Source organism: Eurosta solidaginis, chromosome 3 (genome assembly GCF_040869045.1).
Source record: "Eurosta solidaginis isolate ZX-2024a chromosome 3, ASM4086904v1, whole genome shotgun sequence".
Lineage (NCBI taxonomy): Eukaryota > Metazoa > Arthropoda > Insecta > Diptera > Tephritidae > Eurosta > Eurosta solidaginis.
In genome coordinates this window covers 67,607,177-67,629,133 of record NC_090321.1, presented here as the reverse complement: position 1 = coordinate 67,629,133, position 21,957 = coordinate 67,607,177, and the positions used below count along the sequence as shown (strand labels likewise).

The 21,957-nt window shown below is 41.3% G+C and overlaps 2 protein-coding genes across 4 annotated transcripts in view; one reads left to right on the top strand and one right to left on the bottom strand.

Moving 5' to 3' along the window:
• dgo (ankyrin repeat domain containing protein 6 diego) overlaps window positions 1-21,957 on the bottom strand; it is a 52,602-nt gene that overhangs the window by 18,407 nt on the left and 12,238 nt on the right. The window contains exon 1 of one of the 3 annotated variants that reach the window (XM_067772140.1): window positions 2,595-2,734. The exons of 1 other annotated variant lie outside the window; for it this stretch is intronic. Coding sequence is in view for 1 of the 2 variants with exons in the window: in XM_067772139.1 (XP_067628240.1) it covers window positions 1,912-1,918 (7 nt within the window). In the remaining variant the exon portion in view is untranslated. Of the gene's footprint in view, window positions 1-1,911; window positions 2,311-2,594; window positions 2,735-21,957 lie in introns of those variants that run through there. One more of the 3 variants, XM_067772139.1, reaches the window with a different exon arrangement.
• On the top strand, window positions 8,612-21,192 carry LOC137243887 (activator of 90 kDa heat shock protein ATPase homolog 1). Its single transcript, XM_067772142.1, has 4 exons — window positions 8,612-8,939; window positions 9,063-9,696; window positions 9,764-9,899; window positions 20,540-21,192. The coding sequence occupies exons 1-4, from the start codon at window positions 8,792-8,794 to the stop codon at window positions 20,681-20,683; spliced, it is 1,062 nt and encodes a 353-aa protein (XP_067628243.1). The 5' UTR covers window positions 8,612-8,791; the 3' UTR covers window positions 20,684-21,192.

Here is a 21,957-nt window from a genome sequence, read left to right as displayed (position 1 = left end):
GTCGGAAAGAATTATCGAAGTGAATTTAATTTAAAATGAAAGTAAATGAAGAGGAGCAATACAACTTTTATATTTTTTACTACGAATATTCTTATGTTATTTAGCATTTGCGTGAATAAAGAAACTAATATTTCTCTCACAAACGCATTGCAAAGGAGCATTGTTAGAGTACTCCAACATCAAGAAAATGGAACACGTAATCCAACAATTTTTGCAGGGACGTTATGACTAAGAGACTTATTTTTTGTGGAATATGTCTGTAATTTCTTGCGTTTTCTTCATTTTTATGAAATTTTCACGATTTTTAGGTTAAGGCACCATTAATCGATCACATTGGAGATGGTTATGGATATGGGTATTGTTACGACTATGGCGTCAGGGTTGAGGAAGTTTAATTAGCCCTTAACGCAGGACGTCGTAAAGGAGGTATTAGGTGCGAATTTATTGGAACTTTGATTTTCTTTCTTGTTCAATTTTTTTTCATCTTGATATATTCTGTTGTTTATTTTGATCACATTTTCTTACTGTTCTCTTTTTTAAATTTAGATTTTTTCTTATTTAATTCATTTAATCTTGTAAAAACAATTTTGTACAATTTTTTTTTTTTTTATTATATTAAACTGATATATATATTTATATTTATAAAATTTCGTTCATTCATAAACGATTTTATTTAGCTTGACTTGACAGGCCGGCCGCACGGCTGCACGGCCGTTGTGAACGAATTTTGTAATTGAAATTTAAGTAACTTTCCGATAAGCTTCAAGCTTGAAACTTGAAATATAGTTCAGAACCCGATGACAATGGAATAATAAAAAATAAAATCTCCGATAGGTGGCGCATGGATCGAAATATTTAAAAAAAAAACGTATATGTGGTCCGATTTGGTTCATATTTGGTATACATAATATATACATACATGAAAAAAAATCGCCGCTAGGTGGTGCAAGGATCGGGGAATTCAAAAAAATCTTATTTGTGGTCCGATTTGGCTCATATTTGGAACACATAATACATACAAGAATAGAAAGAGACCTATGATGTCCGATTTGGCTCATATTTGGAACAAATATTACATACAGTCCGGTAGAAGTGACATCATCAAAATATTTTGTAGTTCGAGGAGGGACAAGGAGTCGAGTAAAGTCTTTGGAAGGATTATGTATTGAGGACTTAGATTCTAGCAAATTGTCAGGAAAGAGTCCATGTTATAATGAGTCACTAAATGGACAAAATAGAATGAGAAATAATAAGCAATTAAATAAAGACTAAAAACTTAAGAATAAAAAAATTTAAAAAAAAATTTTAAGTTAAACGGTTTTATTGAAAACAATACTTACATTAAGTAATAATAATACTAAAAGCTAGAAAATAATTAGATAGGTCTTGGTACTAGTCATCACACTCGCCACCAATATAGGGCGTTGATCAGACAATTAAATAAAAGCGTAGAATAACCGGATTAAGGTTCGGTTGGTCTTCTTATGACTATCAATAGAAATTTGACGCGTCCAACGCTTTTATTTCATTGTCTAGCTTTTAGTATTATTATTACTTAATGTAAGTATTGTTTTCAATAAAACCGATTAACTTAATTTTTTTTTTTCATTATTTTATTGTTATTATACTCAAGAGAGATATGCACATATGTATTTATATATTTTTTCGATTTCTTTCACATTTAGATTTGTTACTTTAGATACTTTTACGCAATTAGTATTAAGTTCGTTTTTTGGTTTTATTTTGTTTATGATGCGGATTATTTTTGCTTTTCTACTTTAAGTAAATACTTTGTAGTTCAAGACTTTACTTGTTTTTACACAAAACAGTAATAAAAATTGTTTAACGTACAATTTGTTCTGTCTTGCTTTTTTATTTCGATTTTTTTTGTTTTCATTGGAAGGTACCTACATTTCATTCAAATTTATCTCTTCATACCCAGCCGTGTTGTGCATATCAAATTACATAGCAAAAAAATACGAAAACGAGAAGAAAAAAATGTTTTCCAATGCGCCTGCGTAAACCGAAGTTTGACACGAACAAGAACGTCGAGATTAGCTACCACCAATGCCATTGGCCTTCATTATCTATTTACTTGATTTTGCACAACTTGAAGTTAAGTCCGAACATTGTATTTTTTTTGTATTTTTTTTTAAGGAATCCAATATTTTTTTCAAATTCCTCTATAATTTCCATGTAAATTTGCTTTACAAAACGCTTCATAAAAAAATGTTGCATGAAAAATGTTGCATGTGTTGGTATGTAGGTTATTGATTCCCACTGGCACATAAAACATACCTAAACACATTCTTACATACTTCTTCATGCATTTAGTCACATTTGTATATGTATGTTACCTCCTATATTATATTAAGTATGAACAAATTCATTTAAAAAATATTTATCTCATTATTTATAAGCAATTAAATTGTTGGTATTCAGTATTGCATAAATTTCACTATGCGAAAGTTGTTTTGTGTTATCAAAAGCGCAGGCGTAAAGTTGAAATATAAATAAATGCCAATACTTAATTTGTAATTTTTTCATAGGCTAGTATTTGCACACACACAAATGCACACGTTTAAAAGACTTACGCAGTCGTACTCAACACAAAGAAAAAAAAAATTTTTTTGTCTACGATCGCGAAAACGGCAATAAATTACACCTCATACCGAACGTCACATTCATTTCGTCCAATGTCTTAACGTCAACTGCTCGTAGTGGCAAACCAAAATACTTAACTGCATATCTGCGTCTCAAAACTTGTTTTAAGCCAACTCCAACTTGGCTTAGAGCGTATTTGACATAAAGAAAGTCATATGGGCTTTGTGGAAAGGTAGTAGATGAATCTACTTCAAATCGTTGGCAACCCTTATGAGAACTTTTTGGGCTAATATCGGTTTTAGCGCGGGGCTATAAAGCGTCGAAGATCATGTGTAGGTCTTACAACCTTAGATTATCAAAGTTACTCCTATCATTAAAGAGAAAGGACTGTGGAATCATAACAGGTATTCTGACTGGACGCTGCGTTCTGGCGTCACATGCTTTTAAATAAGGCTTGGTCAGTGATAGCTAGATATAGGATGATCGAGCGCGTTTTGGGCTCGTGCCCTGCGTTTGCCAGACTAAGACTCCGGATATTAGGAGTGATACAGCTGTCGGATCTAGAAGCAGCAAATGGCATAGCTCCTAGAAAGCTCCCAGTGTTAACCAATAGTACAGATTATTTTATAACATAGGTCCTGATTTGATAGGGTTAACCAAACTTCTGACAACACTATGTACTCATTCAGTCTTTGTGAGGTTCTCACGGACCGGCCAGTTCAACCTACCCTAACCTAACCTCGGATTTAAAACTGAAATAATTTTATATTTTTTCCTAAAGAATCAGCGTATTTGCGCTTTGGAAGAACCGTCATATATATATTTAAGACTGAAGGATTTCGTCTATCTATGAACCAGCATTAACATGAAAAACAACGTCAGCTTAGGAATCAAACGGAGAATAATTCTTGCCAACAAGTGCTACTTTAAATCGAGAAGGCAATTGGGAAATTTGGGAAATAAATCCCTTTCTCGACGAATGAAAATTACGCTCAATAAGTCTCTCGGTACATTTGTACTGATGTTTGTAATGGAATAATGGCCGTTGTCGAGAAAAGATGAGATAGCCATTGGAGTGTTCGAGAGGGGATTGCCGACTTTCCAATAGCCGTAATGGAAGGAAGCAAAATTGAGAGCTCTATGAGCTTTACGCAGATATGAAGATAGTGCAACGAATAAAAGCCCAAAGACTTCGGTGGGTGGACCATGTGAATGCGAACGGACGAAAACGCTCCTGTCAAGGAAGTATTGCTTTCGACACCTGTATATGGAAGCAGAGTTAGAGTAGAGATAGAGGAAGACTTGATCCTTCTTGGTGCTCCCAATTTGCGCCAGTTATCATGAAATAAGAATAGCTGGTGTGATTTGTTACGCAAGGCCCGAAATCGTCTAAGCGGTTGAGCGCCAATGAATGATGATGAGCTTACCCATGAATGTTGTCTTGTCATATAAGTTACTTCTACCTGTTGTTGTTGTTGTTGTAGCAGTGCTTCGCCCCACCTAACAGCCGCAACCAATCACAAGTTGTCATCAATATCCTCTAACGGGATTCCAAGGAAACTTGCTGTTTCAACAGGGGAGGACCATAAGGAAAGGGGTGTTAGAGGCGTTGGTTCCACATTACAATTAAAGAGATGGTTGGTGTCATGTGGGGACACATTTCAAGCGGAGCATACATTTTGTATGTCGGGGTTGATTCTGGATAGGTAAGAGTTTAACCTGTTACAGTATCCAGAACGAAGTTGAGCAAGAGTGACACGCGTTTCCCTGGGGAGTATGCGTTCCTCTTCCGAGAGTTTTGGAAACTTTTCTTTGAATACTGGATTCACCGGGCAATTCCCGGCATAAAGGTCCGACGCCTGTTTGTGGAGTTCACCAAGGACCTGCTTGTGTTTTTTCGCTTCGTACGGCTGGGTTCTCAAGTGCCGTATTTCCTCAAAATGCTTACGGAGATGACTCCTCAAGCCCCTAGGCGGTGCTGGTTCATCAATCAGATGTCTGTTGGGATGCCCAGGTTTCTGGGTATTCAACAGGAACTCTTTGGTCAGCATCTCATTTCTCTCCCTGATGGGAAGTATTCTCGCCTCATTATGCAGATTGTGTTCTGGGGACGTAAGAAGACAGCCCGTGCAATTCTGAGAGCAGTATTTTGGCAGGCCTGTAGCTTCTTCCAGTGGGTAATTTTTAGGCTTGGCGACCATATGGGTGACGCGTAGCACGTAATCGGCTGGCTAATTGCTTTGTATGTAGTCATGAGCGTTTCTTTATCTTTTCCCCAGGTACTGCCAGCGAGGGATTTGAGGATTTTGTTACGGCTCTGAATTCTCGGAACAATTGCGGTTGCGTGCTCACCAAAATGTAGATCCTGATCAAACGTCACACCCAAGATTTTGGGGTGTAGGACAGTCGGTAACGTAGTGCCATCGACGTGGATGTTCAAAATGGACGACATTTGGGACGTCCATGTTGTAAATAAGGTCGCGGAAGATATAGTCGGTGATAATGCCAGGTTTCGCGAGGCGAAAAAACTGGAGAGATCAGGGATGTAGCCGTTTATTTTATTGCATAGCTGATCGATCTGTGGGCCTGGGCCTGTGGCCATTATTGTGCAGTCATCGGCGTAGGAAACGATTGTGACTCCTTCCGGTGGTGAAGGTAGCTTAGATATGTAGAAATTAAACAAAAGTGGGGATAGGACACCACCCTGTGGCACCCCTTGTTTAATTCTCCTTGGTTTTGATGTTTCGTTTCTAAATTGCACCGATGCCTGCCGACCACCCAGATAATTTGCGGTCCACCTTTTAAGACATGGGGGAAGGGTAGACCCTTCCAGGTCTTGCAGTAACGAGCCATGGTTGACCGTATCAAAAGCTTTTGATAGGTCTAGCGCTACGAGTACTGTTCTATGGTGGGGGTTTTGATTTAAACCGCAATTTATCTGGGTGCTAATGGCATTTAGCGCGGTGGTAGTGCTATGGAGTTTTCTGAAGCCATGCTGATGAGAGGCTAGCTGCAAATTTGCTTGGAAATAAGGGAGCAAAATGGCTTCAAGTGTCTTTGCTACTGGCGATAGGAGAGATATCGGACGATACGACTCTCCTATGTTAGCTGGTTTACCAGGCTTTAGTAGCGGGACCACCTTGGCCATTTTCCATTTCTCGGGTATGACAAAGGTGGAAAGAGACAGGTTGAAGACCTGCGCTAAATATTTGAAACCCTCTTTCCCTAGGCTTTTAAGCATCGGCATGGCTATGCCGTCTGGGCCCACTGCTTTGGATTGTTTAGCGAGACCAATGGCGTCCTCAACCTCTTTATTGGTGATGGTGATTGGTGACGCGCTGAATTTGTGTTTATGTGCGTGTCTGTTGGCCCTCCGTCTATCTTTGTCGACCGTAGAATGCATTATATATTGTCGGCAGAAAGCGCTCGCGCATTTTTTCGCATCCGACAGTACTTTGTCGCCAAAGGGGACGGAAACTTTGTCTTTGTGCTTAGTCGGTTTCGATAGGGACTTTACGGTGGACCAAAGTTTACCCACACCGGTAGAGAGGTTACAACCTCTTAGGTGCTCCTCACATTTCGCCCGCTTGTGTTCATCTGCAAGCAATCTGATGCGTTGGTTTATATCCCTTATTTGGGGGTCGCCTGGATCAAGCTATCTTATAAATTCACGTTCTCTCGCTAAGTTTGTGGCCTCCGCCGGGAAGTGGGGCCGGATTTCGGGAATTCTCCCGGCGGGAATGAAGCGTGCCGAGGCTGATTCAATGACCTTGCGGAAGGCACGCTCCCCTTGGCGGGCATCAGTCGGGATAGGGAGGCCAGCAAAGAGGTTGTCTGTAAAAGATTTATATTCTTCCCACTTTCCTTTTTTAAGGTTTATGAAAGTACGTTTTTCGGTGACGATGAAGTCGGCGGTACGCTCGAGCGAAATAAGTATAGGCAGGTGGTCGGATGCCAATGTTACCATCGGCTGCCAGTTAACGCAGTTTACGAGTTCTGCGCTCACGATTGAGATATCTGGCGAACTGTGACAGCTTCCTACCATACGTGTGGGGGCGTCTCCGTTTATTGTGCAGAACGTCCTTTCTTCTATTTGATCCGCCAACATCTCACCCCTACTGTCCGCCAGCAAATTTGAATGCCATAGATCGTGATGGGTATTGAAATCGCCTAAGATAATGCGACTGTTGCCAGTGAGGAAGGCTCTGATATTAGGACGGTATCCACTGGGGCAACAGGTGGCAGGAGGGATGTAGATGTTGATTATTTCTAGGTTTGCATCGCATGACCGGACAGATAGGCCTTGACGGTCTAAGACATTGTCCCTGCGGTCGATGCCAGGATCAAATATATAATACTGCACAGAGTGGTGTACGATAAACGCGAGGCCGCCTCCATTTCCGCTCTCGCTATCTTTTCTATGGACATTATACCCAGAGCAGGTCTGCAGTGCAGATCTTGCTGTGAGTTTAGTCCCTTGAATCGCAGCAATGCGGATGTTGTGCCGCTTCATGAAATCGACTATCTCCGTAATCTTCCCAGTTAGTCCATTACAGTTTAACTGCAGAATTCTGAAGTGCATAGGGGGAGACGTCGCCACTCTGGGGGTAAGTGACGGGTGACTACGCCTGGGTTGAGGAAGGCCAGGACGCAATTGCTGTTGTGGCCCTGGGACTGGGCGTCTTAGGGCAAGCATTGGGGTACCCGGATGATTTGGGTTTGCGACCTGGCAACATGGCGCGATGAAACCCGTCGTACTTCTACCTGTTAAGCAGTCTTGAGAGATGATTTCCCTCCCGATATTTATTTAACGGTAAATATTTAAAATAAATTATAAGAAGCTTCCGTGAGGAATTTGTGGTCACCAGAGCTGCGACTGCTAATGAAACAGGATTCGCTGCGGGTAGGTGAGGTCAAGAAATGTGTTGGAGAAGCTATAACTTGCGCTGGCATCCCTTGAAAGGGTTGCTCTACACAGCCCCTTGAATCAATTCGATATTTTAGTCGTCTCTTGCGATGTCATACCATGGCTTCTGCAATATTTAACCCTGTTTAAAACAATATCGAAAACTCTTCGACCAGGATGATTCAGCACTGTGTGCTATGCGTGTGACTCCACACTTGTTGTTGTTTTTGTTGTTGTTGTAGCGATAAGGACACTCCCCGAAGGCCTTGGGGAGTGTTATCGATGTTGATGCTCCTTTACCGGATGCTGATTCGGTATGTTCCGGTAACAAGCACCATAAAGAAACCAAGCCCGACCATCTCGGGAACGATTTGTTATGACCACATGCGACCTTCTAGGCCATCCCGCACTTCCACCCCTTAGATCCATGAGGAGCTCGGGGTCGCCAGAGCCCTGGCTGTTAATGAAGGATTCGCCACGGATAGGTGAATTTGACAATTGGGTTTGGAGAAGCTATATATTGCGCTGACAACCTGAACGGGTTACGCTACACAACCCCTTGACTTTATTTGGTATTTTAGTCACCTCTTACGACAGGCATACCTATCACGGGTATATTCTAACCCCCTAACCCGCTGGGCCAAGACGCGTCGTTTGACACCTCTCCTTACATTTTTGGACGCGTATTAGCAGTCGACCCCTGTTCTCGACTACTACAAAAAAAAATGTTGCGTACGTCATTTCCACGATTTCCACGAAAAGCCGAAAAACTACACCTGAACATCCCGAAACTTGGGACTGGGATCCATATCGCTTCTGCATTGGCGGGCTTCTGCGCTCAAATATTTTTTATGTGTTCAACAAAAACCACATGACAACTTTCAACTTCAACAGCTAATTTTCCTCAACACAGTTAAACTTTTTCTTTTCCGCCTTCGGATTATTGTTAATGACAGCTGATCTAAACTTTTACATTATTCGGGAAGTACACACCTTTGACTGCATTTTCGACATTCGCAAAAGAACCGATTACGAATATTCATTGTTACAATTTTTTATTTTCCCAACGATCCGGTGTCACCGAACAGCTGTCAGTCGATGCGTGAATATTCTCGATTTTCATTTTACTTGTCAAAAACCACACGGAGTGTGATTTTATTGCGATTTGCTGGAAGATTAAAAAAGCGAAAATTTCAAGCACTTGCGTAGATAATACGAATAAAGCTGTAAAAACACAAATTAGTATTAATTAATTTAGATAAATAACTAATAAACAACGAAATGGCAAAGTGGGGTGAAGGTGATCCACGTTGGATTGTTGAGGAGCGCCCTGACGCAACGAATGTCAACAATTGGCATTGGACTGAAAAAAATGCAACACCTTGGTCCAAGGAGCGCTTGGCACAATTATTGAATGGTCTTAAAATTGGTAAGTTTGTTTCAAAATTGGGTAATAATGAACGAGCATTAGCTGTGGCCTCGGTGTAAATTATTACCCAAAATTGGTTATCTAAACATTTTAAAATGAAATCTATTAAATTATTACTGACAGAGAAGGAGGGTGTCGAATGCATTGTAGACACACTTGACAGTTGTACTGGAGAAGCTACGGTTAATAATCGTAAAGGAAAACTTATATTTTTCTATGAATGGAATTTGGTGCTAAAGTGGACCGGGAAATTGTTGAATAATAGCACGCTAGAACATAAAGGTAAAATAACAATACCGAATTTATCTGAAGAGAACGAAATTGATGATGTTGAAATCACCATAACCATTGACGAATCAAATGATGAATCTGAAAATTTAAAACAATTCATGTATAATATTGGACGCGATGTTGTACGAAAACAATTAGCATTATATATTAAAGAGTTAAAGGAGGAATATTCACGCAATTTAATACTTCCCAAGAAGGGAGAAGAGAATGCCATAACCACACCAAAGGTGAAACAACCAGGTTCTAGTATCACTGCTGAAGCTAATCTAAATAATGCGAAATCAGCGTTGACTAGTGAAACATCGCCCAGAAGTACTGTAGGTTGTAAATTGGAAGTGAAAACATTGAGAATGACTGAGGAGTTTCAATGTAATGCAAATGACTTATATAATGCGCTTACAAAAGCTGAAATGTTAACTGCTTTCACGCGCACACCAGCCAAGGTCGATGCATCGCGCGGTGGCGAGTAAGTAACTACGTTAATACATTTTCTACTGAATTTAGGATTGTTACTAATAAATATTCAATTTAAGATTTGTTTTGTATGGCGGTAGCGTGCAAGGGAAGTTCGAAGAGCTGGTACCAGAAAAGAAGATCAAACAAACTTGGCGACTGAAAAATTGGCCTTCAGGACATTTTTCTGAAGTAGTGATAGAGTTTGAAGAATCGGTAAGAGGCTGGTTACATTTAGCAAAAACTGAAGCATACTAGATGCTCTCTTAAAAAATATATTTTTTTTTACTTTTGTCTTGAATCACTTTAGCTTTAGTTTTCTTAAGTATCTATTGTAGCAGAATTTAAGAGATTAACTGACTTCAGTCACGGACACATGTTTCAGTACTGTAGATCGAAAGTGAGTTTGGTTTAATGAGGAATGTGAAGAGATGTTTTTTCTTTCATCTTTGTGATCATGTTGTTGATGTTGTTGTAGCGATAAAGACACACCGCAGAGCTTTGAGGAGTGTTAACGAAGTTGACGGTCTTTTGCCAGGTATATATCGGGTAGGTTCCGGTAACGAGCACCATTGAGTTACTAGCCCGACTATCACGGAAACGATTTATTATTTTAAAAAAATTAAAAGGATGACCTGTAGCCATTATCGCGCAGTCATGGTCGCGAAGGGAGCTTAGATGTGTAGAAGTTATACAAAGGCGGGTATAGAACACCACCTTGTGGCGTGCGTGACCTTCCACGTTTAGATATTTTGTTCGGGTATCTACAACACTCGCTGAAACGACAATAGACGTCCCTACCGTTTGGGAAAAATTAAAAGAAGATAGGAGCTGCATATGATCCATCAAGGAGAGACGTGGACAAGAGCACGGGGCTGCAAAAATTTTAAGAACATGTTCAATGCTCACGACGGGCATACTAACTGGACACTGCCTTCTGGCGTCACATGCTTATAAGTTAGGTCTCGCCAGTCACAGCAGGCGTAGGAAGTGCGAGCCAGGGAAAACGGTTGAGCACGTTCTGTGTTCGTATTCTGCGCTCGCCAGGTCAAGGCTCCAGTTATTAGGGGCTGCAGAATTGCCAGATCTCGAGGCAGCAATTAAGCTAGGTCCTTGAAAACGTTACCCCCTTTCAAGTTTATAATGAGAAAATATAAGTTTACATTGAAAAATATAACTTTATATTGAGAAAATACAAATAGATAATGAGAAATAGAACTTCATATTGAGAATATATTAGTTGATAATGAGAAATAAAAGTTCATATTGAGAAATAAAAGTTAATATTGAGAAAATACAAATTGATAATGAGAGGAGGAACTACATATTGAGAATATTTAAATTAATAATGAGAAAGCTTATGGGAAAATAAAATATTCCAATTGTTATTTGCCATAAGTAAACTACATATCTAGCAATGTTGTTGTTTGTTCTTGCACAGATAGTCACAGTTTGAGTAAATCACACAACCATGGAGTAGCGTAGGTATTAAGTACGCTTTAGCCAGAAGTAGTCTTATGTGCAAAGGCGTGAAATACTGTGTTAACCATAGTGTACGAAGCATTCCATACACTTTCCCAACCGTTCTAAAAATATGGTCTTTCCATGTCAATGTTTTGTTAAAAATTACACCTAAGTTTTTCGCCGTATCTACGTATTCTATAACGGAATTGTCGAACACTACATTCTCTAAATCATTAGTGGGAAAAGACCTTCTATGAATAACAATACATTTTGACTTATTCGGGTTTATACATAAGCCATTCATAGCAGCCCATGAAAATATTTGATTCAAATCGTGGTTTAAGTTACTTATGCACAAGCTAGTTTGATCACGAGGACAACACGTAAACAACTGCACATCATCAGCGTAGATATGAACATTACAATACTTAAGGACATCGGGTAAGTCATTGATGTACAGAACAAATAACAGAGGACCCAGGATAGAGCCTTGAGGGACGCCTCTTAAGACATGAAGGAAGTCAGACTTTTCACCATCTATACATACTGCTTGAGTCCTATCGCCAAGATATGATCTTATAAGGGCAACTGCATGACCAGAGGAGTTAAATAGGTTTTCCACCTTCCTACAGAGCAGAGTGTGGTCTACAGAATCGAAAGCTTTGGAGTGGTCAAGAAGTGTTAAGAAGGCAATGTAACTTTCATCCACTCGCTCACGAATTTCTTCTGTCACAGATAATAGTGCCGTTGTACAACTCCGCTTTGGCCTGAAACCGGACTGACTGTCTGACAGGAGCTTGTATTCATGTACATATGATACGATTTGCCCATGTAGAATACGTTCAACGACCTTAGAGAGGAAAGGGAGTATGGCTATTGGTCGATACTCATTATTTTGTTTACGGATTGGAATAACTTTTGCAGCTTTCCAGTATATTGGGAAGACACCGGTCGTCAAAATTGAGTTCACCAAGTAAGTAATGTGGGGAAGGATTTTGGGAAGAATGACTTTTAAAAACTTTGAACATATACCATCAAGCCCCATTGCGTTAGACTTCACAGAAAGTATGGCTTGGACAACATCACAATTATCGACACAAACAAACTCGAAAGGGCTAGTGTCAACATTAACACGCACGGAGTAGTTATCAATACACACATGAGTTTGGTAGTCTTACAAAAGTATTATTTATTTCGTTGGTATCGACATCAGGGGGATGAGACAGGTCACTTTTGGGCTTACCAATTCCTATTTGTTTGATTTTGTTCCACTTTTCTTTTGTATTCAAAGCAGAACTAAACTTATACTTAAAATAATTTGCCTTGGCCAGCCTTATGGCTTTGTTTGCAGTAAGCCGAGCTGTTTTAAAGCAGCTATGCGCTTCGACTGTTTTGTACCTTTTCCACCGTGAGTAGGCTTGGTTACGAAGGTGGATAAGGTGTTTTAATGTAGCATTGAACCAAGGGCTATTCTTGTATTTAGGTGTTTTTATTTTTAGTGGAACGTGATGATCGAATAACTTATTTATATTATCCTGCAGAAACTTTGTCTGGTCATCAACCGATGTTAACGTACGAATCAAACTCCATTCAACCGACTCAACGGACTCAGCAAGAGAATAATAATCTATACTTCTGTAATCGCGATACGCGAACGAACTTGGCCTGCATGATGTTTGGAAGTTGTAGTTTAGGAATATCAGGTCGTGTTTTGAGAAGCAGGAGGCGGATAGTTGCGTGTAGTGAATCATTTTATGAAGATCATTGACAAAAAATAAATCTAATAGAGAAGAGTTAGTATTTGTGAAATGCGTTGGTATAGCACAGTTTGTGGGAAAAAGTCCCAGAGATTCCATGCTTTGTTTTAAAGTGGCATCCACCAGTAGGTTACTATTAAAATCTCCAGCGATGATAATATTGTCATAGTCTAATAGTAACGAAATTCAATAAACGCCGAAAAATCTACTAGTCGATTCGGTCTATATGCACAGCCGATAAGAATCCTACTATTATTATCAGAAAACATATGAACAAACACATATTCCACAGGATCACCTGGACTATAACAACAACACAATTTACAGGACATACTACTTTTTACATATATCGCAACACCACCACCATGACCACCTCTATCAACTCTGAAAAGTTGGTATCCATTTATCTTCACCATATCATTTCTATGAAACGAAGAAAACCATGTTTCTGAAACACATATGACATCAATATCGGAGCCTTCTGACAGAAACCTCAACTCGTCAAGCTTTTTATAAAGGCTTTGCGCATTGATATGAATAACTTTCAGCCCGTGTTTGGCAAGCGTTCCGGGTGTATTCCTGCCATGAAAAGCTCTCAGTGAAAAGTCATCTGCCTTGCAGATGCCGTTCGGAGTCGGCATAAAACATGTAGGTCCCGTCCGGCCAATTTGTAGGGAAAATTAAGAGGAGCACGACGCAAATTAGAAGAGAAGCTCGGCCTTAGATCTCTTCGGAGGTTATCGCGCCTTACATTTATTTTTTTTTTATAATTGACTAGAAGATATGTAGGTAAACTCAGTTTAAAATCAAGACGTTCATTGACGAAAGAACGAATATATAACATTCTTAAAGTTGCCCCTACTTAAGCTATTGCGAATTGAGTTCGGGATGGAGTTCCATATGCGGATAGCATTAACAAAGAATAGCCTTGCAGAGTTAACATAGTTGTAGTTTGGTAAAATTATGTCACATATGCGAGCAGACTGCGAGAGAGTCAACTTGTTATATAAGTAACTGGGCACTTTATCTGTCATAATACGATAAAGGAAAATGCGGTTCCTCGCTCTAAGGTAATCAGAGACCTCACAACCCAACAATCGAGTCCTCCATTCAGATACATGGTCAAATCTTGCTAAGCCAAAAACATATCGCGTTACATGATTGAAGGCTACATCAATTTTGTGTGCAGACTTGGAATCTAGTTTGCTGTATACACATTCCGCATAACAAATACTTGGCAATATTAATTGTATATCCAGCTTTCTCCTTATTTCTAGCGGGGTAAAGGCCGCCGATACTCTTAAGTTTCGTAGGGTATAGTAAACTTTACTGATGACAGAATTAACGTGATCAACACAGGACAGATTAGAATTTATGACGAAGCCCAGATTCGTCGCTTTAGAAACATATTTCAGACAGTTAACATTAATGTAAAGATTTGGTAGATCCTGAAAGTTAATATGCTTTTTTTCTCATTATCAATTTGTATTTTCTCAATATCAACTTATATATCTCATTGTCAATTTATAAATCCTCATTTTGAAATTACATTTCTCATTATCAATTTTTATTTTCTCAATATAAACTCATATTTCTCATTATCAATTTATATTTTCTCAATATAAACTTGCATTCTCTCATTATAAACTTGACAAGGTGTTGTATTTGCCAAGTGGACCGGGTTATATCCCAGCGGGTTAGGGGACTTAGAATATACCCCGGTAGGTATGCCCGTCGTAAGAGGCGACTAAAATACCAAATTGATTCAAGGGGTTGTGTAGCGCAACCTCAAGAAGTGGCCAGCGCAATATATAGCTTCTCTAATCCAATTGTCAACCTCACCTACCCGCGGCGAATCCTGTTTCATTAACAGCCGAGGCCCTGGTGACTCTGAACTCCTGATGGATTTGGGAGGTGGGAGGGCGGGAATGGCCTAGAAGGTTGCATGTGGTCATACCAAATCGTTCACGAGATGGTCGGGCTAGTACCTTAATGATGCTTGTTACCGGGACGTACGGGATCTGCATCCGGCAAAGGACCATCAGCATCGATAATACTCCCCAAGGCCTTCGGGGAGTGTCCTTATCGCTACAACAACAACAACAGGACCGAGTTATTCCATAACATAGTCCTAGTACCTCATTGGGGTTTTCCGTTTGGTCGTCAAACAACTTCTGGACACATTCAGTCTATGTGAGGTCTTTATTGACCAGTCAGTTCAGCCTAACCTAACTTAAGAGTCGCAACTCAAAAACAGACTAGATTTGAGTTTAATGATTCTGTATAACTTAAAACTTACTAAATTTCCACAAAAATAGGATCAACGATAGTCTTTTAGTTGAAGATGATAATCGCGTTGTTTTTAAAAAAATTGATGTATACTTTTTTTGGGTTGTAACCCCTTTTAATTTTGGGTGCGATATGTTAAATGGCCGTTGTTGTTGTTGTAGCAGTGCTTCGCCCCACCTAACAGCCGCGACCGATCACAAATTGTCATCAATATCCTCTAAAGGGAGTCCAAGGAAACTTGCTGTTTCAACAGGGGGGACCATAAGGAAAGGGGTGTTAGAGGCGTTGGTTCCACATTACAATTAAAGAGATGGTTGGTTTCATGTGGGACACATTGCAAGCGGGGCATACATTTTGTATGTCGGGGATGATTCTGGATAGGTAAGAATTTAACCTGTTACAGTATCCAGAACGAAGTTGAGCAAGAGTGACACGCGTTTCCCTGGGGAGTATGCTTTCCTCTTCCGCGAGTTTTGGATACTTTTCTTTGAGTACTGGATTCACCGGGCAATTCCCGGCATAAAGGTCCGACGCCTGTTTGTGGAGTTCACCAAGGACCTGGTTGTGTTTTTTCGCTTCATACGGCTGGGTTCTCAGGTGCCGTATTTCCTCAAAATGCTTACGGAGATGACTCCTTAAGCCCCTAGGCGGTGCTGGTTCATCAATCAGATGTCTATTGGGATGCTCAGCTTTCTGGGTATTCAACAGGAACTGTTTGGTCAGCATCTCATTTCTCTCCCTGATTGAGAGTATTCTCGCCTCATTATGCAGATGGTGTTCTGGGGGCATAAGCAGACAGCCCGTGGCAATTCTGAGAGCAGTATTTTTGCAGGCCTGTAGCTTCTTCCAGTGGGTAATTTTTAGGCTTGGCGACCATATGGGTGACGCGTAGCACGTAATCGGCTGGCTAATTGCTTTTTATGTAGTCATGAGCGTTTCTTTATCTTTTCCCCAGGTACTGCCAGCGAGGAATTAGAGGATTTTGTTACGGCTCTGAATTCTCGGAACAATTGCGGCTGCGTGCTCACCAAAATGTAGATCCTGATCAAACGTCACGCCCAAGATTTTGGGGTGTAGGACAGTCGGTAGCGTAGTGCCATCGACGTGGATGTTCAAAATGGTCACTATTTGGGACGTCCATGTTGTAAATAGGGTCGCGGAAGATTTAGTCGGTGATAATGCCAGGTTTCGCGAGGCGAAAAAACTGGAGAGATCAGGGAGGTAGCCGTTTATTCTATTGCATAGCTTATCGATCTGTGGGCCTGGGCCTGTGGCCATTATTGTGCAGTCATCGGCGTAGGAAACGATTGTGACTCCTTCCGGTGGTGAAGGTAGCTTAGATATGTAGAAGTTAAACAAAAGTGGGGATAGGACACCACCCTGTGGCACCCCTTGTTTAATTCTCCTTGGTTTTGATGTTCCGTTTCTAAATTGCACCGATGCCTGCCGACCATCCAGATAATTTGCGGCCAACCTTTTAAGACCCTTCCAGGTCTTGCAGTAACGAGCCGTGGTTGACCGTATCAAAAGCTTTTGATAGGTCTAGCGCTACGAGTACTGTTCTATGGTGGGGGTTTTGATTTAAACCGCAATTTATCTGGGTGCTAATGGCATTTAGCGCGGTGGTAGTGCTATGGAGTTTTCTGAAGCCATGCTGATGAGAGGCTAGCTGCAAATTTGCTTGGAAATAAGGGAGCAAAATGGCTTCAAGCGTCTTTGCTACTGGCGATAGGAGCGATATCGGACGATACGACTCTCCTATGTTAGCTGGTTTACCAGGCTTTAGTAGCGGGACCACCTTGGCCATTTTCCATTTCTCGGGTATGACAAAGGTGGAAAGAGACAGGTTGAAGACATGCGCTAAATATTTGAAACCCTCTTTCCCTAGGCGTTTAAGCATCGGCATGGCTATGCCGTCTGGGCCCACTGCTTTGGACGGTTTAGCGCGACCAATGGCGTCCTCAACCTCTTTCGCGGTAATGGTGATTGGTGACGCGCTGAATTTGTGTTTATGTGCGTGTCTGTTGGCCCTCCGTCTATCTTTGTCGACCGTAGAATGCATTATATATTGTCGGCAGAAAGCGCTCGCGCATTTTTTCGCATCCGACAGCACTTTGTCGCCAAAGGATATGGAAACTTTGTCTTTGTGGTTAGTCGGATTCTATAGGGACTTTACGGTGGACCAAAGTTTACCCACACCGGTAGAGAGGTTACAACCTCTTAGGTGCTCCTCGCACTTCGCCCGCTTGTGTTCATCCACGAGCAATCTGATGCGTTGGTTTATATCCCTTATTTGGGGGTCGCCTGGATCAAGCTGTCTTATAAGGTCACGTTCTCTCGCTAAGTTTGCGGCCTCCGCCGGGAAGTGGGGCCGGATTTCGGGAATTCTCCCGGCGGGAATGAAACGTGCCGAGGCGGATTCAATGACCTTGCGGAAGGCACGCTACGCTTGGTGGGCATCAGTCGGGATAGGGAGGGCAGCAAAGAGGTTGTCTGTAAAAGATTTATATTCTTCCCACTTTCCTTTTTTGAAGTTTATGAAAGTGCGTTTTTCGGTGACGATGAAGTCGGCGGTACGCTCGAGCGAAATAAGTATAGGCAGGTGGATGCCAATGTTACCATCGGCTGCCAGTTGACGCAGTTTACGAGTTCTGCGTTCACGATTGAGATATCTGGCGAACTGTGACAGCTTCCTGCCATACGTGTGGGGCGTCTCCGTTTATTGTGCAGAACGTCGTTTCTTCTATTTGGCCAACATCTCACCCCTACTGTCCGCCCGCAAATTTGAATGCCAAAGATCGTGATGGGCATTGAAATCGCCTAAGATAATGCGATTGTTGCCAGTGAGTAAGGCTCTGATATTAGGGCGGTATCCACTGGGGCAACAGGTGGCAGGAGGGATGTAGATGTTGATGATTTCTAGGTTTGCATCGCCTGACCGGACAGATAGGACTTGACTTTCTAAGACATTGTCCCTGCGGTCGATGCCAGGATCAAATATATAATCACCCTTATCGCGAAGTTCACGCGGAAGAGTGTTCGCCTTCACTTCTTTTGTTCGGGTGAACTTTTTCCGCCTATCGGCAATTTCGGGCGAACAAAAGTTCACTTCGAAACAGCTGATGCTATATTGTGAATCGACAGTGAACAAATAATTTACTTACAATTGCGTAAATTTTGTAACCAAGCATATATTTCCTTAAAATACAACAAAAATAGAAATAAAAAATTTATAAAATAATGTTTAGTATTGAAATTAGGTTGGTATTGAATGAGCGCGGGGAGAATATACAAGTGAAAGCGATTCGGAGGCAATTAAGGGACATTTCTAACCCTTTGGAGCTGAATGATTTACTGTAAGCCAAAAATTACTTTTTTCAGCACTTTTGAATAACAACTTAATTTTTTTTCAATTAGCTTTCGCCAATATTACAGGCTAAACAAGCCGGTATTCTAATATTTGCTAGATATTCTTACCAACTCCTTGCCACCATTGAAGCAAAAATTTGGAGTTCCACCAATTGTAAAGTTGAGTACATGTCTTCGTTTTTTCGCATAGGGAAAAGGCGTTGGAAAGGACCATGAAGTGGGCCTTAGCCAATCTTGTTTCAGGGAGGTGCTCAACATTTTGGAACCGTTGCTTTTTCCACAATGGATAACTTGGCCGACTGATACGTTGTCATAAAAAATAGAATTTACATACTTTGCAATACAGGAGTTTAACTTTTTTCCACTCAGCTTCCGATTGTGCATTATTTATTGATTTATTTCTAATAATAAAAGTACATATAATTATAAGAGTATCAAATTTTAAAACAAAAAATTATTTACATTTTATATAAGTGAACAAATTTGGGTTTCCCGGCTGTTCATTTCGCCCGAACAAAGAGTTGCCGATAAGGTGAAATCTTTTTCGAACACGAAAAATTGTTTCGCCACCCTCTGCGATAGGGTCAACGAAAACTGTGAATATTTTCGGGTGAAAATAAAACTCGCGATAAGGGTGAATATTGCACAGAGTGGTGTATGATAAACGCGAGCCGCCTCCATTTCCGCTGTCGCGATCTTTTCTTTGGACATTATACCCAGAGCAGGTCTGCAATGCAGATCTTGCTGTGAGTTTAGTCTCTTGAATCGCAGCAATGCGGATGTTGTGCCGCTTCATGAAATCGACTATCCGTAATCTTCCCAGTTAGTCCATTACAGTTTAACTGCAGAATTCTGAAGTGCATAGGGGGAGACGTCGCCACTCTGGGGGTAAGTGACGGGTGACTACGCCTGGGAAGTCCAGGACGCAATTGCTGTTGTGGCCCTGGGACTGGGCGTCCTTGAGCAAGCATTGGGGTACCCAGATGATTTGGGTTTGCGACCTGGCAACATGGCGCTATGAAACCCGTCGGGGGGTTGCCGTCGCGGAGACCAGAACATCTAGGAAAGCGGCACCACCCAAGGTAGGAGCTGCATTGGGCGGATGCCGCAAACATATATATTCTGTGCTGGCAAACGGTGCAAACGGAGGTAGGGACTAAGAGTCTGTTTCCCTGACCCACACGATTGCTGGCGGAAAAGAGTGGTAGCAGCTGTTTGGGTTGTTGGCGCCGTGGGGCGCGAGCAGCAGCGGGTACTTGTTGTGGCTTACTGAGCAGCGGGGATGCTCGAAGGTAGTGAGGGCGCTTGGGCGTAGACTACGGGACGCCCTTGGGCGTGAACAGCAAGGAGCCACGAAAGATTTATAAAAGTTACGTGGACGTCGGGTTTTGGGATCAAGCCCAGAACATCCTGTCCGATGCAACCATCCCTTACACGAGACACACTGAACAGAGTATGACCGTCCTAAAAAGATTCTTTTCCGGCAGATGCAGCAAAACCATTTCTCAGGACCGGGGTCAAGAGACGGACCCAGGTTGGATTCGATACCTTCCCGGAGCAAGAGAATATGGAGCAGTCCTGCTGGGAGGATGACAATTTGTGGGAGGGACGCAACAAATTAAATGGGGTTACACTGAAATGACAGTCCTTGGTCGGGAAAAATCCCGGGTCGCTCCGGTACATAGAACCGACTGCCTTGGGAAGCGGTTAAATGGCCGTAGATTATGATGGCAACGATAAGTAAAAAGCAGCCTCAAAGCTACGGAGAATTGCTGCACAATAAGCCTAGGATGCCTCTTTCTGGAAAAGATGTGGCTTGGTTTTACACTTGGACTAGAAAGGATAGCAGAAGCAACCCTGCTGTCTGAAGTTGTTTCAGAAATTACAATTTCGCCCAATTTATGCTAGCGATAGATGTATATATTTACGAAGTTTTAAGTCTTTCCTCTATAACCGTTTTTTCAAATTCTTTTACAGAAAAATACCACCAAAATGACTCTGAAACAAAGTGGCATTCCTGCGTCCGAATTCGATGCTATGCGCGCAAATTGGCATCGATACTATTGGCATAGTATTAAACAAACATTTGGATTTGGTTCGAACATCTCGGATATTTTTTAAAATTAGTGGAATTACATAAACATATATACAGAAGTTCGCCGTGAAGATGTTACACAGATTTTGTAGCGGCATATATCGTAATGGAGCAGCAGTCCTACATGTAACCACCTCATCGCCGCCTCTTAATGCGAAATTCATATGTAAAACTACATTGGGGCATTAATCATCTTTAATAGGCTATTAAATTATGATTTGTTTAGATACTCTTTTAATTTATGAATGCTTTATAAACTGCCAGGTGCCGAAAAGCGCTTGGTTCTGGCTTACAAAGCCACCGTCGTTAGTTTTTCAAAAACAACTTAGAACAAGGAATATTTAAATTATGCTTCATCTTGATCATCAAACTAATTTTTGGGATAAAAAGTTAGACAGGGAACTGAAACATAGCTGCTATTAAATGCATTTCTTAACATCTTTTTTAGTTTTTTTAAAAATTAGCATGTCTTTTGTAATATTACATTAGATTTGAAAAGTCGCAAATAAACTAAAAAATTCGACACATTTGAAAAGTGTTTTAGTTGAGTTGCTTTCAGTTACCATTGCAAGCTGGATCACAGGCATCAGCGCAGGTCAAGAACGTAACATCAAAACCAAGAAGAATTAAATAAGAAGTACCACATTTTTACATATTGGCGCTCCCTTGTTGTTGTTGCAGCAGTGATTCGGCCCATCCAATAGGTGCGATTGATCAAATAATTGTCATCAATGTCCACTAACGGGAGACCAAGGAAACTTTCAGTTTCAACAGGGGTGGACTATAGTGAGAGGGGTGTTGGAGGTGTTGGCGCTCCCTTCCCCACCAGAAGAAGGTAACATTGTTTCTTACGCCGATGACTGCGCGATGATGGCAACAGGTCCTGGCCCCAACATTGAGCAGCTACGCTGTAAAGTTAACAGCTATATCGCTACTCTTACAGCCTATTCGCCACGCGTTACTTGGCACTATCACCGACCGAATTCTCGGTGACCTTATGCAAGACGTGGATGGAGCAAATATTATAAATGTTGGGCATCCACGTCGATGGCATTACGCTTCCGACTGTCCGGCACCCAAGAATATAGGGTGTGACGTTCGAGAATACCATATATTTTGGCGAGCATGTAAAAAAAACAACAACAATAAAGGAAACGCTCATGTTGTGTTAACAGTGCTTCGCCCCCATTCAATAGGTGCGACCACTCACAAATTGTCATCAAAGTCACACATCAAAAGATGTTTGGTGTCTTGTACGGACACATAACATGCAGCACATACGTTACGTATGTCGGGGATT

Coding starts and splice junctions, on each gene's coding strand:
- LOC137243887 (XM_067772142.1), top strand. CDS start 8,792: ATGGCAAAGTGGGGTGAAGGTGATCCACGTTGGATTGTTGAGGAGCGC. Junction 9,697..9,763: donor GATGCATCGCGCGGTGGCGA/GTAAGTAACTAC, acceptor ATTCAATTTAAG/ATTTGTTTTGTATGGCGGTA. Junction 9,900..20,539: donor TGATAGAGTTTGAAGAATCG/GTAAGAGGCTGG, acceptor ATTCTTTTACAG/AAAAATACCACCAAAATGAC.